This window comes from Rana temporaria, chromosome 5, assembly GCF_905171775.1.
Source record: "Rana temporaria chromosome 5, aRanTem1.1, whole genome shotgun sequence".
Taxonomy (NCBI): domain Eukaryota; kingdom Metazoa; phylum Chordata; class Amphibia; order Anura; family Ranidae; genus Rana; species Rana temporaria.
Window position 1 is genome coordinate 416,846,565 of NC_053493.1, and position 12,952 is coordinate 416,859,516.

Sequence of the window (12,952 nt, forward strand, 5' to 3'; positions counted from 1 at the left end):
CCATGCTCTCTGAATTTTAGGGCTAATTTTACAGTTTTGACTGAATTATTCAGTCCTGGCTCCTTACTCATTCAGGGCAATCTGACAGGATCTCTTTAAAGCTTGCTTCCCAACAATCCTACAACTTACCATCTCAAACTGCCCCTGACTTCTTTTTCTCTTGGCTGTCACCACAATTACCCAATGCTTCCAGGTATAGGGACCTGCATTGGCTATGACAGACGAAGGTAAGGCAAGGGAGCGAAACTGTGAAGGTAGGTGTGAGGTGGCACTTTAAAGTGGTTGGGGTTGTTTATTTGCCCAAAATAGGCAAGGTGACCGGGTCTTTTTTGGGAACCCTCTTAGAAGCCAGACCAGCAGAGTCTTGTGTGATAGATTTACAATTAATATGGTAAAGAATGGTTCACTTCACGTTCACACCAGCCTGGCACTGACAGAATAATGTTGTGGATTTCTCACCGGCTGAGAAGGGCATGAAGGCCACCCGATTGCGGAACTGGCCCTCCTCATCCAGGAAGTGCCCGGGGTTGAACTGTTCCGGGGTGTCCCACTGAGAGGGGTCATTAAGCACCGATGTCAGGAACGGGATGATGATGGTGCCCTGTTAAGGAAGAGAGAGAGTCCCCATTATATATATGAGTGCAATCACATCAGTGCCGATTAACCACTTCCATACCGGGCACTTATACACCTTCCCGCCCAGACCAATTTTTAGCTTTCAGCGCTGTCGCACTTTGAACAACAATTGCCGGCCGTGCTACACTGTACCCAAACAACATTTTTATCATTTTGTACCCAAAAATAGAGCTTTCTTTTGGTGGTATTTGATCACCTCTGCGATTTTTATTTTCTGCAAAAAAAAAAAAAAAATGGCCAAAAATTTCGAAAAATAAAGTTTTTTTTGTTTCTGTTATAAAACATTGTAAATAAGTACGTTTTCTCCTTCACTGATGGGCACTGATGGGCACCAATGAGGTGGCACTGATGTGGTGGCATTGATGGGCACTAATATGCGGCATTGATGGGCGGCACAGATGGGCACTGAGGTGGCACGGATGGGCACTGATAGGCGGCATGGATGGGCACTGATAGGCGGCACGAATGGGCATAGATGGGCACTGATAGGTGGCACTATGGTATGTGTTGTACTAATGGATGCCAATCAGTGCCAAACAATGCCTGCCAATCAGTGATGCCCATTGTGGGCACTGATTGGCATCCGTTGCGGGCACTGATTGGCATCCATTTTTTGGGTCATTGTCATCCCTGGTGGTCTAGGGTGGCATACCTTTTTTTTTTGCATCCCTGGTGGTCCAGTGGGCATCCTCGGGGGGGGGGGGGCTGTGCTGTCACAGGAGCAGTCGATCGGCTCTCCTCTACCCGCGTCTGATAGATTACCGGCTTTTCCTGTTTACATCGTGATCAGCCGTGATTGGACACGGCTGATCACGTGGTAGAGAGTCTCCGTGAGAGACTCTTTACCTAGATTGGTGTTGCCGGGTGTCAGACTGACACACAGCAACAACGATTGCCGCTGGGAAGAAACGAAACTCCGTGCCGTTTCTTCCCTAGTGTGTGCCGATACTGTGCACATGCACGGGAGTGACGTCACGCGGCTCCGGCGAATCACAGTGAATCTGTGATTCGCCGGAGGCTGCGGCCCGGAAGGAAGAGGAGCTTGAAGATGGATGCAGCCTACACAAGGGACAGGGCTGGATTATTTTGCAGGTGAGTGTCACATAATGGGCTAGTATGCGATGCATACTAGCCCATTGTGCTTTAAATTTGCAGGCTATACAGGCAGCAAAACCCATCAGGATTTACTTCCTCTTTAAATCCCCTTTCTCCCCCATCATCGGTTTGAACTTCAGCTAGTTGTCTTCACCACATCCAGATACCTAAATGCCTTGTGTTGCTGCCATGTGATTGGCTGATTAGCAATTGAACAGGTGCACCTAATAAAGTGGCCGGCGGGAGTATATCTGTACAGTCTGGCCCAGACCCGATCGGACGTATCATAGTCATATACCTTTGGGATGTTGTATCCATGGAATTGGATGTCTTTGGTCACAGCGTGGAAGACGGCAGTTGAAGCCAGGTCTAGAACTCTCTGTATTTCATGGATGACGGCATTGGTGTACGGCAGTCGTAGTCGGTCTTCGATCGTCGGGGGGCGCAGTGACTGGGTCACCTCATCAATTTCCTGTTGGACTTTCGCTGAAATGTGAAAAGGAGTTACCTGTGAATTCCCAAAACTTCTATGTCATCCGATAGACAATCTGAATGTGGGCTTCCAGCATGGAGTCCATTGGCCAGGGACGTCTTTAATGTTGATTGGACCCTGGGCAAAAATTCTTGGGACCCCCCCCCCCATGCAATTTTGCTCTCCACCCGCTCTGAGACATACAATAAATATCAGTTTACTGTATCAGATCAGGCAGTGATTGCGATTGGTTGCCAGAGGTTACAGCATATCATTACCACTTACTGACTGGTTGCTAGAGGTTACGGCACACATTGCGGCTCACTGATTAGTTGCTAGAGGCTACAGCACATGATTTCTTCTTGTTAATTGGTTTCTAGCAGGGCTGGACTGGGACAAAAATGTGGCCCTGGACTTCATCCAGACTGGCCCACTTTGACAGGTCTCTCCCATGGCAGCTGGACAACCCCCCCCCCCCCCCCAGCCACCCAAGCCCCCTCTCCCCCTTCACTAGCCACTAGCCGTTCTACTTTATTAGAGTAGAACGGCTGGTACTGGTCTTCTTATAGGTAGTACCAGTTGGGAAGCTAGACATTATTTCACCCGGGGGAAAAAAATCAGTTTGGTGCCCCCCCCCCATGGGACAAGATTAGGCAGAAGTGCGAAACCCCCAGGCCATAGCTGTTAAGTCAGCTGTCTGTCCCCTTCCCCATGCTCCTCTGGTCCTCCCCCTGCTTCTCTGTTCCCCCCCAGGTGAGCGCTGCGAAGAGGGAGAGGAGGTGAGCGCTGCAGGGAGGGAGAGACAAAGGAGCGGAGGGGTGCGGCGGTCCGCTGTCACTGAAGCCGGCCCACTAAGCCATCGGCCCACGGGAAACTCCCTGTAGTCCCAATGGCCAGTCCATCCCTGGTTGCTAGAGATTACTGTACAGTAATACTGCTCACATTGGTTGCTAGAGGTTACAGCACATCATCTCTACACTGCAGAGGGGCATGATATACATACAGGGCCGCCATCAGGGGGGTACAGGCAGTACACCTGTAAGGGGCCCGAATGGCATCCCCCTTTTTTTTTTGTCAGCACTCAAAGCCCCCCTGACCTCTAAGGGGCTCGGTAGACCCCAGGGCCCCCGGATGGCACCCCCCTTTTTTTTCCGTCAGCACCCTAGGGCCATGGATGGCATTTCACCTTTTTTATTTATTTATTTTTAATTTATCTTGTCAGCACCCAAAGCCCCCGGCCGACCTCTAAGGCCTCGTACACACGACCGAACATGTCCGCTGAAACTGGTTCGGCGGACCAGTTTCCGCGGACATGTTCGGTCGTGTGTACGGCCGACCGGACAATTTTCCGGCGAATCAGACAGGTTTCCAGCTGACAAATGTTTCTTAGCATGCTAAGAAACATGTCCGCTGGAAGCCTGTCCGTCAGACATGTTCGGTCGTCTGTATGACTCACCAGACATGTCCGCTCGGCCGAAAGCCCTCGCATGCATCAAAGTGATTCGACGCATGCGTGGAAGCATTGACCTTCCAGGGTCGCGCACGTCGCCACATCATCGTCACCGCGTATCCTGTCCGCGGGAAATTTGGTCTGTGTACAGCCATCAGACCAAATGATCCCAGCGGACATGTCAGATGAAAACGGTCCGCGGACCGTTTTCATCGGACAGATCCGGTCGTGTGTACGAGGCCTAAGGGGCCCGGTGGTCCCCAGGGCCCCGGATGGCATTCCCTTTTGTTTATTTTTTATTTATATTTTTTTCGTCAGCACCCAAAGCCCCCTCGGTTCTCTGCTTCTCTGGGCCCCAAAATTCCTGGTGGAGGCCTGTATACATATGAATGCTCCCGTTATTTTCATATGAATAACGGCTATTTACATGTAAACACAGGGTCTGCAGGTAAGTCATCTGTACACAACAATAGGGCAGAGCCCCGTACACACGAGAGGATCTATCCGCTGGAATTGATCTGTGGATCAGTTCCAGGGGATAGATCCGCTGGTGTGTACAACCCAGCGGATCTGTTTCCGCGGATTTTTATCCCCTGGGATGGATTTCAAGCGGATAAAAATTTGAAGACATGCTTTCAAATCTATCCGCTTGAATCCATCCCAACGGATTGATCCGCTGGTCTGTACAGACTCACCGGATCAATCCGTCCGAATGGATCCCCCGCATGCGTCATAATGATTCGACGCATGCGTGGAATTCCTTATATGACCGCGTCGCCGCGTCATCATCGCGGCGACGGTGAGACACGTCACCGCGATGGGATTTTGGCGCGGATTTCGATCCTATGGTGAGTACACTCCATCGGATCCAAATCCGCGGAAATCCTCGAGAGGATTTATCCGCGGAAACGGTCCGTTGGACCGTATCCGCGGATAAATCCTCTCGTGTGTACTAGGCCTAAGATATCAGGACACAGCACATGACTAAAACTTCAAGGGACAAGGGAATTTAAACTGGGATAGTTGGCAAGTATGAGGGAGCTGCTTTGGCCTCCACAACAATGACAGGGCCCAGGGAAGCTTCCCCTTTTGCCCTGACTTAAAGACAGCCCTGATGTTGGTCAATACGATCCAGTACTAGCTAGAGTGCGGAAAGAGAAAGTGAGCACACAATTGTAATGTTGGGTGATTATTGAGTAACTATAGACAGTACGAGTACCGCTCCCACCCAGTACTTGGCAACAATCACAGCTCCATCATTTATCTCTGTGAAGCCATCAAACAACCAGCTTTCTCCTGTAGTCGTTGGCCAGAGATGGTCTCAGGATTTTGTTATTCTAAAGAGGTGCTCAGAAGAGACATTTGTAGCTAGATTCAGGTAGATGGGCGCATCTTTGAGGCGTCGCAGCGTATCGTATTTACGCTACGCCTCCATAAGTCAGAGAGGCAAGTGCTGTATTCACAGAGCACTTGCCTCCTAAGTTACGGCGGCGTAGCGTAAATGGGCCGGCCTAAGCGCGCCTAATTCAAATGAGGATGAGGGGGGCGTGTTTTATGTAAATTACTCGTGACCCGACGCGATTGACGTTTTTTCGAACGGTGCATGCGCCGTCCGTGGACATATCCCAGTGTGCATTGCTCCAAAGTACGCCGCAAGGACGTAATGGTTTCGACGTGAACGTAAATTACGTCCAGCCCCATTCACGGACGACTTGCGCAAACAACGTGAATTTTTCAAATTTCGACGCGGGAACGACGGCCATACTTAACATTGACTAGGCCACCTAGGGGACAGCTTTATCTTTACGCCGGCATACCTCTTACGGAAACGGTGTATCTTTACTGCGACGGGCAAGCGTACATTCGTGAATCGGCGTATCTAGTCATTTGCATATTCTACGCCGAACTCAACGGAAGTGCCACCTAGCGGCCAGCGGAAATATTGCACTCTAAGATACGACGGCGCAGGCCATCGTATCTTAGCTAGGTTTAAGTGTATCTCAGTTTGACCATACACTTAAACTTAGGACGGCGCAGATTCCGAGTTACGACGGCGTATCTACTGATACGCCGGCCTAACTCTTTGTGAATCTAGCCCTTGGTGTTTAAAAGGAGGATGTGGCCTGTGGGTTCCATGAAACATGTAGATATGAATAAAGTATTTTTTTTTTTTGTTGGAGATCATTAAACATTTAAATTTCTTTCCAGAGCACCTACAGGGTCCAGCAAAATCAGTTTGTCAATTATTGTTGTTTGTTTGTGATGTAGTGTTGGACGAAGTGGGCGAGGGTTGAATAAAATTGTTCTGCATTCTGCTATGGTTCTTATTGATCTTAACCACTGAGGCCTCGTACACACGACCGGACATGTCCGCTGAAACTGGTCCGCCGAAACTGGTCAGCGGATCCGATCGTGTGTACAGGCTAGCGGACAGATTTCCAGCGGACAAATGTTTCTTAGCATGCTAAGAAACATGTCCGCTGGAAAGCTGTCCGGCGGACATGTCCGCTGGTTAGTACGTCTAACCAGCGGACCGAAATCCCGCGCATGCGTCGAATTGATTTGACGCATGCGTGGAAGCATTGAACTCGCGCGAGAGAGACCGTCGGTGTTGTCTACGTCACCGCGTTCTCTGTCCGCGCGGATTTCGGTTGGATGGTGTGTACAGCCATCAGACCGAAATCTCCCAGCGGACATGTCCGATGAAAACGGTCTGCGGACCGTTTTCATCGGACATGTCCGCTGGTGTGTATGAGGCCTTAAGCCCCAGGACCATTATGCAGGTAAAGGACCTGGCCAGGTTTTGCGATTCGGCACTGCATCGTTTTAACTGACTATTGCGCGGTCGTGCGGCGTGGCTCCCAAACAAAATTGGCGTCCTTTTTTCCCCACAAATAGAGCTTTCTTTTGGTGGTATTTGATCACCTCTGCGGTTTTTATTTTTTGCGCTATAAACAAAAATAGAGCAAGAATTTCGAAAAAAATGCAATATTTTTTACTTTTTGCTATAATAAATTTCCCCAAAAAAAAAATAAAAAAAAAATGTCCTCAGTTTAGGCCGATACGTATTCTTCTACCTATTTTTGGTAAAAAGAAAATCGCAGAAAGCGTTTATCGATTGGTTTGCGCAAAATTTATAGAGCTTACAAAATAGGGGATAGTTTTATGCCATTTTGATTAATAATTTTTTTTTTTTACGACTAATGGCGGTGATCAGCGATTTTTTTCATGACTGCGACATTATGGCGGACACATCGGCCAATTTTGACACATTTTTGGGACCAGTCATTTTCACAGCGAAAAGTGCTATAAAAACGCACTGATTACTGTGAAAATGACAATTGCCGTTTAGGAGTTAACCACTAGGGGGCGCTAAGGGGTTAAGCGTGACCTCATGTTTTTTTCTAACTGTAGGGGGGGCGGGGCTGGACGTGTGACGTCAGTGATCGTCGTTCCCTATATCAGGGAACAGACGATCACTGACATTGCCACAGAGAAGAACGGGAAGGTTTGTTTACACTCCCCGTTCTTCAGCTCTGTGACCCGATCGGGGGACACCGGCGGCGATTGGGTCCCACGGTCACGGAGCTTCAGACCGGGTCACGTGCGCGACCCACGGCTGTGTTCTTAAAGGCGACGTACCTGTACGTGCTTGTGCCCAGCCGTGCCATTCTGCCAACGTATATCGGCGTTAGGCGGTCCTTAAGTGGTTAAAGTGGTTGTTTAGCCGCTCTAACCTGTATACACCATCAGCACTGCCTCCTATTGTAGTATCCCCCTCTGTGTGTAATTTTTTTTTAACCACTTGCCAACTGCCACCTGTACATGTACGTCGGAAGAATGGCACGGCTGAGCAAAGTAACGTATATATACTTCACTTTGAATTTCGCTCTGTGAGGGTGCACGCACGCCCCTGCCGGGAGCTGTGGACCCGGCGGATTCGATGTCCACCGGTGTCCCGCGATCGTGTCACGAAGCTGCAGAATGGGGAGATGCCTATGTAAACAAGGCATCTCCCTGTCATCGGGAGCAGCGATCAATGTCGTGTCACAGTAAGCCCAGCCCCCACACAGTTAGAATCACTCCCTAGGACACACTTAACCCCTTTCCTCGCCCCCTAGTGGTTATCCCCTTCCCTGCCAGTGACATTTACACATCAATCAGTGCATTTTTATAGCACTGGTCGCTGTATAAATGTGAATGGTGCCAAAATAACATCAAAAGTATCCGATGGGTCCGCCCTGTCACGATAAAAATCACTACTAAAAAAAAAAATATTAATAAAAATGCCATAAAACTAGCCCCTATTTTGTAGACGCTATAACTTTTGCGCAGACCAATCAAACGCTTACTGCAATTTTTTTTTACCAAAAATATGTAGAAGAATACGTATCGGCCTAAACTGAGGAAGAAATTAGTTTTTTTATATATTTTTGAGGGATATTCATTATAGCAAAAAGTAAAACGTATTGGGTCAGATCCACAAAGGAATTACGCCAGCGTATCTATCGATACGCCGCGTAATTTTTAAGATGCCCAGTCATATCTTTGTTTTGTATCCACAAAACAAGATACGACTGAATCTGGGCTCGATCCGACTGGCGTACGTCTTAGTACGCCGTCGGAGCGTAGGTGCATATTTACGCTGGGCGCTAGGTGGCGCTTCCGTCGATTTCCGCGTCAAGTATGCAAATTAGCTAGATACGCCAATCCGCAAACGTACGTCCGGCCGGTGCAGTTTATTACGTAGTTTCCGTAAGGCTTTTTTCGGCGTAACGTTACCCCTGCTATATGAGGCGTAGCCAATGTTAAGTATGGACGTCGGCCCAACGTCGAATTTTCCGTCGTGTACGTCGTTTGCGTAAAACGTTTGAGAATAGGGCTTTGCGTAGAATGACGTTCACGTCGAAAGCATTGGCTTGTTGCGGGTTAATTTGGAGCATGCGCACTGGGATACCCCCACGGACGGCGCACGCGCCGTTCAGAAAAAACGTAATTTACGTCGGGTCAAGACGTATTACCATAAAACACGCCCCCATCTCATCCATTTGAATTGCGCGTCCTTACGCCGACACAGTAACACTACGCTGCCGTAACTTACGGCGCACATTTTTTGAGAATACGGAAAATACGCTGTAAGTTACGGCGGCGTAGTGTATCTGAGATACGCTACACCGGACGTAAAGAAGCGCCGCGCTTCGTGGATCTGGCCCATTGTTTTTTTTTTCCAAAATTGTCGGTCTTTTTTTTTTATAGCACAAAAAATAAAAAACGCAGAGGTGATCAAATACCACCAAAAGAAATCTCTGGGAACAAAAAAAATTACCGTATTTATCGGCGTATACCGCACACTTTTTTGCCCTGAAAATCAGGGCAAAATCGTGGGTGCGCGTTATACGCCGATACCCGCTTTCCCGCGCCGAGTTTGAATACTGCGCCGACATATACCGAGCGCAGTACACTCGTGTATAGTCGGGCAGTCTCGGCTCCTCTCTCGCTGACGTACAGGACGTCAGCGTGAGAGTTGCCGAGCCTGCACGAGTGTACTGCGGGGAGGACGCGAGGACGCCGCAGAAGGACGCCAGGACCCGACGAAGAGGACACCCGAAGCCGCAGACGGACGCCGGACCCGACGAGGCCGCCGATGGACGCCGCGCAAGACACCAAACTAAGTCCAAAAATCTTTTTTCCACAGGAATTGGGGGCAACTTTAGGGGGACGGTCTATACGCGGGAGCGCGCTATACCCCAATAAATACGGTACTACACAATTGTGAGTTAAAGTAATGCAGTGCCATATTGCAAAACAATGGCCTGGTCATGAATGGGGGTAAATTTTCCTGGAGGTCAAGTGGTTAATGTTCATGAAATTTATATTTATTGTATTTATTTATTGTTGCTATTCTTGTAAGGTGACCTTGGGTGTTCTGAAAGACGCCTATAAAAATTATTATTATTATTATTATTATTATTATTACAGTATTATTTTAACTATAATCTTACCCTGGGCATCAGAATAGTGGGCCAAGAAGACCACGCAGAATTTCAGGGTGGAAGCCGTGGTCTCCGAGCCTGCCGATATCAGACTCACCAACATGGCCTGCAGGCTTATATCGCAGAAATCCGGGTCCTCTTCATGCTCCACCTGAGGAGACAGATGGGGGAAGAAACTCAAGAAAAATGAGCAACAAGCATTAGCCAATAGACACGTGCAATTCATTTTGTTCTGAACTATTTTTTTTAACGAATTTTGACAAATTACCGTATATACTCGAGTATAAGCCGACCCGAGTTTAAAGCCGAGGCACCTGATTTTACCACAAAAAATGGGAAAACTTATTGACTCGAGTATAAGCCTAGGGTGTCCATCTGCATCCCTCACTTTGCCTCCCTGTGTCCATGCCTAGACTGACGTTTAACATGGGAGTCTATGGAAGAGTTGCCCGGCTTTGAAAAAATTGGTGCTCACCGGCCGTAGGTCCCTCAGACAACAACCTTTGCACACTTGTAGAGAAGAAATGGGGCTACATGTGTGCCAAGTATCGGGTCCAGGGGACCTACGACCAGCCGGTACCGGGTCCCCAAATTCACTGGAGAAATTACCGTTTACTATGGGAGTCTACGACCGGCCGGCACTGGGTCCCCAAATTCTGGGAGATCAGGCGCAAAAAGGTGACTCGAGTATAAGCCGAGGGGGGAATTTTCAGCACAAAAAATGGGCTGAAAAACTTGGCTTATACTCGAGTATATACGGTAAATTCTGAAATGTCAGAATTTCCGAATTTTTCAATTTTCGGACTCCCGAAATTTCAAATTTTCGAATTTCCTAAATTTGAAAATTCGAAATTTGGAAAGTCGAATTCCCGAATTTTAGGATTTCGAATTTTTTGAATTTCTGAATTTCCTAAATTGGGAAATTCAAAAATTCGGAATTCGGAAATTGGGAAATTCTAAAATTTGAAAATTCAAAATCCCTGTCCTCCAGTGGCTTCCACACTCCCCACATCTCATCCAATAGAACACCTTTGGTGGAACTGGTGATTCGCATCATGGAAGCCAACAAATCTGCAGCAACATCATAATGCTATATTGTCACTATGGAGAAAAACGTTTCCAACACCTTGTTGTATCTATTCCACCAAGAATGAGGGCCAAAGGGGGTCCAACCCGGGACTAGCAAGATGTACCTAATAAACTATATACACTCACCGGCCACTTTATTATGTATGTGTTTGGTATCATATGGTTGCACTGTATTATATATATTGTTTCGTGTTTCTTTCACATGTCTAGAGATTGCTGCTGAATTTTCATGCGTCCTGAGGAAGCAGAATACAGAAACGCGTTGACTCATGAGGACTTACGGCCACGACCAATACTCATGTACATGCCAGATGTTGTTTATATTCGTCCATAATTTATGTGGTGGTCAGTGAGTCAGCAGCTGTATTTGTTATGGTGTACTGTAATTGGTTGTTTTTATGGCTTCCGGCTAGGGCTGGGGAAAAAATCGATTTGAATCCAGTTACGAGGGCAAATCGATTCAGATTTTGACAAAATCGATATTTTTTTTCCATAGGACCGGCGATCCTGCCTGCAGCTCGCCGCAATCCTGGAAAAATCGTGGATCGCGGCGAGCTGCGGGCAGGATTTCTTAGGCGAGGCTTCGGCCTAGTCCGCTGCCTTTTCCCGGGATCGTGGCGGACTAGGTCGAAGCCGCGGCCTCGCCTAAATACTTAGGACCGGCGCAGTGTCCATCAGGAAATAAAACTGAAAAATTCATCGTGAATCAAGTTTTTTTTTTTTTTTTAAATCAGATTTTTTTTTGGGGCCAAGCTCTACTTCCTGCCTAATGTAAATTTTAGATAAAGTTTCTCAAATTTTATGAGAATTATGAGTTCCCCAATCACTGCCAGTAAAGCTCACAGGCCTTTTTTTTTGTCTTGTATATGTAGCGCCTGGTTACTTCAAAGTACCGGTGCTATTTAAATTCAGAGGGAGATCAGAGTGTAGTTAGACTCTGATCTGATTAATATGTTCAAATTGGGTCTCTGTTTCAGCTTGGCTGTGCTGTGGGCTCATTCTGTTGTACTGGGGTGTTCTTCCCACCCCAGGACAGTAGGTGGCAGCAGTCGAGTCAAGGTTTCGGTGTTCTTCCCCAGCAGCCAATCAGGAGGGTTGAGCCTCGCTGTGCATGCTGGGGGAGGGTATTTATGGGGCAGACGCCATTAGTTCTGGGTCTTCTTCTTCAAGTGCGGCATCCACCTTTAGGGTGCCTGCACCACGGCGCCCCGGCGTTATGGCCTACCGGGGCGTGCGTGCCATGCGGTGTTCCTGGTTCCGGGACCATGTTGGTCTGGAACATTTGAGCCGTGGCGGGGAGCCCAGTGGTCGACTGGGTCCCCAATCCTGAAGATCCCAAGCGGGATAGCTGTTCGGTGGGGAGTCCATCTGAGGAGAGCCAATGAGAGGCTAGCAATCCAATAGGTTCTTGACAAACCACCGGGGATCGAGGTAGCCGGACACTGAGAGGCTGGTCACCTGTCAGTCGGTACCTGAAAGCAGTGGCGGCCCGTCCATAGGGGCGCCCCCCCCCCCCCTCGTAGTCATAAAAAAAAAAAACGGGCCCTTTAAAGCTTTTAGAATGTCGTTCTGCAGCTCCGCGCAAATAACATACATTCATGCATTGCACGAAAGTATGTTATTGTGGCCAGCTGCCGCTGGTCTATTCAGATGGCCGGACATAGGGCGCCGGCTAACTGAATAACGGCAGCTGGTTGGCTGTTCGGAAGTGCCTATCAGAGCCAGCGGCTCTGATAGGCTTTCCGAGTACAGCCCTTCGGCTCCCGAATGTCTTATCCTCGGAACGTACGGGGGCTGCGTCCCTTGGATAAGCCTGACGGCCGTCTCAGCCAATCAAGTTCACCGATTCTGGTTATCGGTAACCTGATTGGCTGAAGCGTCACCGAGGGCGGGAGAGGACGTCGAGGGACGTGGAAGCAGAAAGGTAAGTGCATTTTACAGGGCACAGCGGCGACAATGGGCACAGAGACGACAAAGGGCACAGTGGCATCAATTAAAGGGCACAGTGGTGACAATGGGCACAGTGGCAACAATTTAAGGGCACAGTGACATGCACAGTGGCAACAATGGGCACACTGGCGACAATTAAAGGGCACAGTGGTGACAATTGGCACAGTGGCGACAAATGAGGGGCACAGTGGCTGCGTTTGATGGCATGGCACAGTGATTGCGTTTGATGGAATGGCACCGTGGTGCGAATTGATGGCACAGTGACTG

General features: G+C 48.6%; 1 protein-coding gene across 1 annotated transcript in view; it reads right to left on the reverse strand.

Annotated features, from left to right (window-relative positions):
- Positions 1 to 12,952, reverse strand: part of LOC120941653 (cytochrome P450 2C3-like) — a 57,181-nt gene that overhangs the window by 7,469 nt on the left and 36,760 nt on the right. The window contains exons 7-9 of the mRNA XM_040355183.1: positions 9,656 to 9,797; positions 2,030 to 2,217; positions 460 to 601 (exon numbers count right to left, since the gene is read on the reverse strand). Of these exons, the coding sequence (XP_040211117.1) occupies positions 460 to 601; positions 2,030 to 2,217; positions 9,656 to 9,797 (472 nt within the window). The remainder of the gene's footprint in view (positions 1 to 459; positions 602 to 2,029; positions 2,218 to 9,655; positions 9,798 to 12,952) is intronic.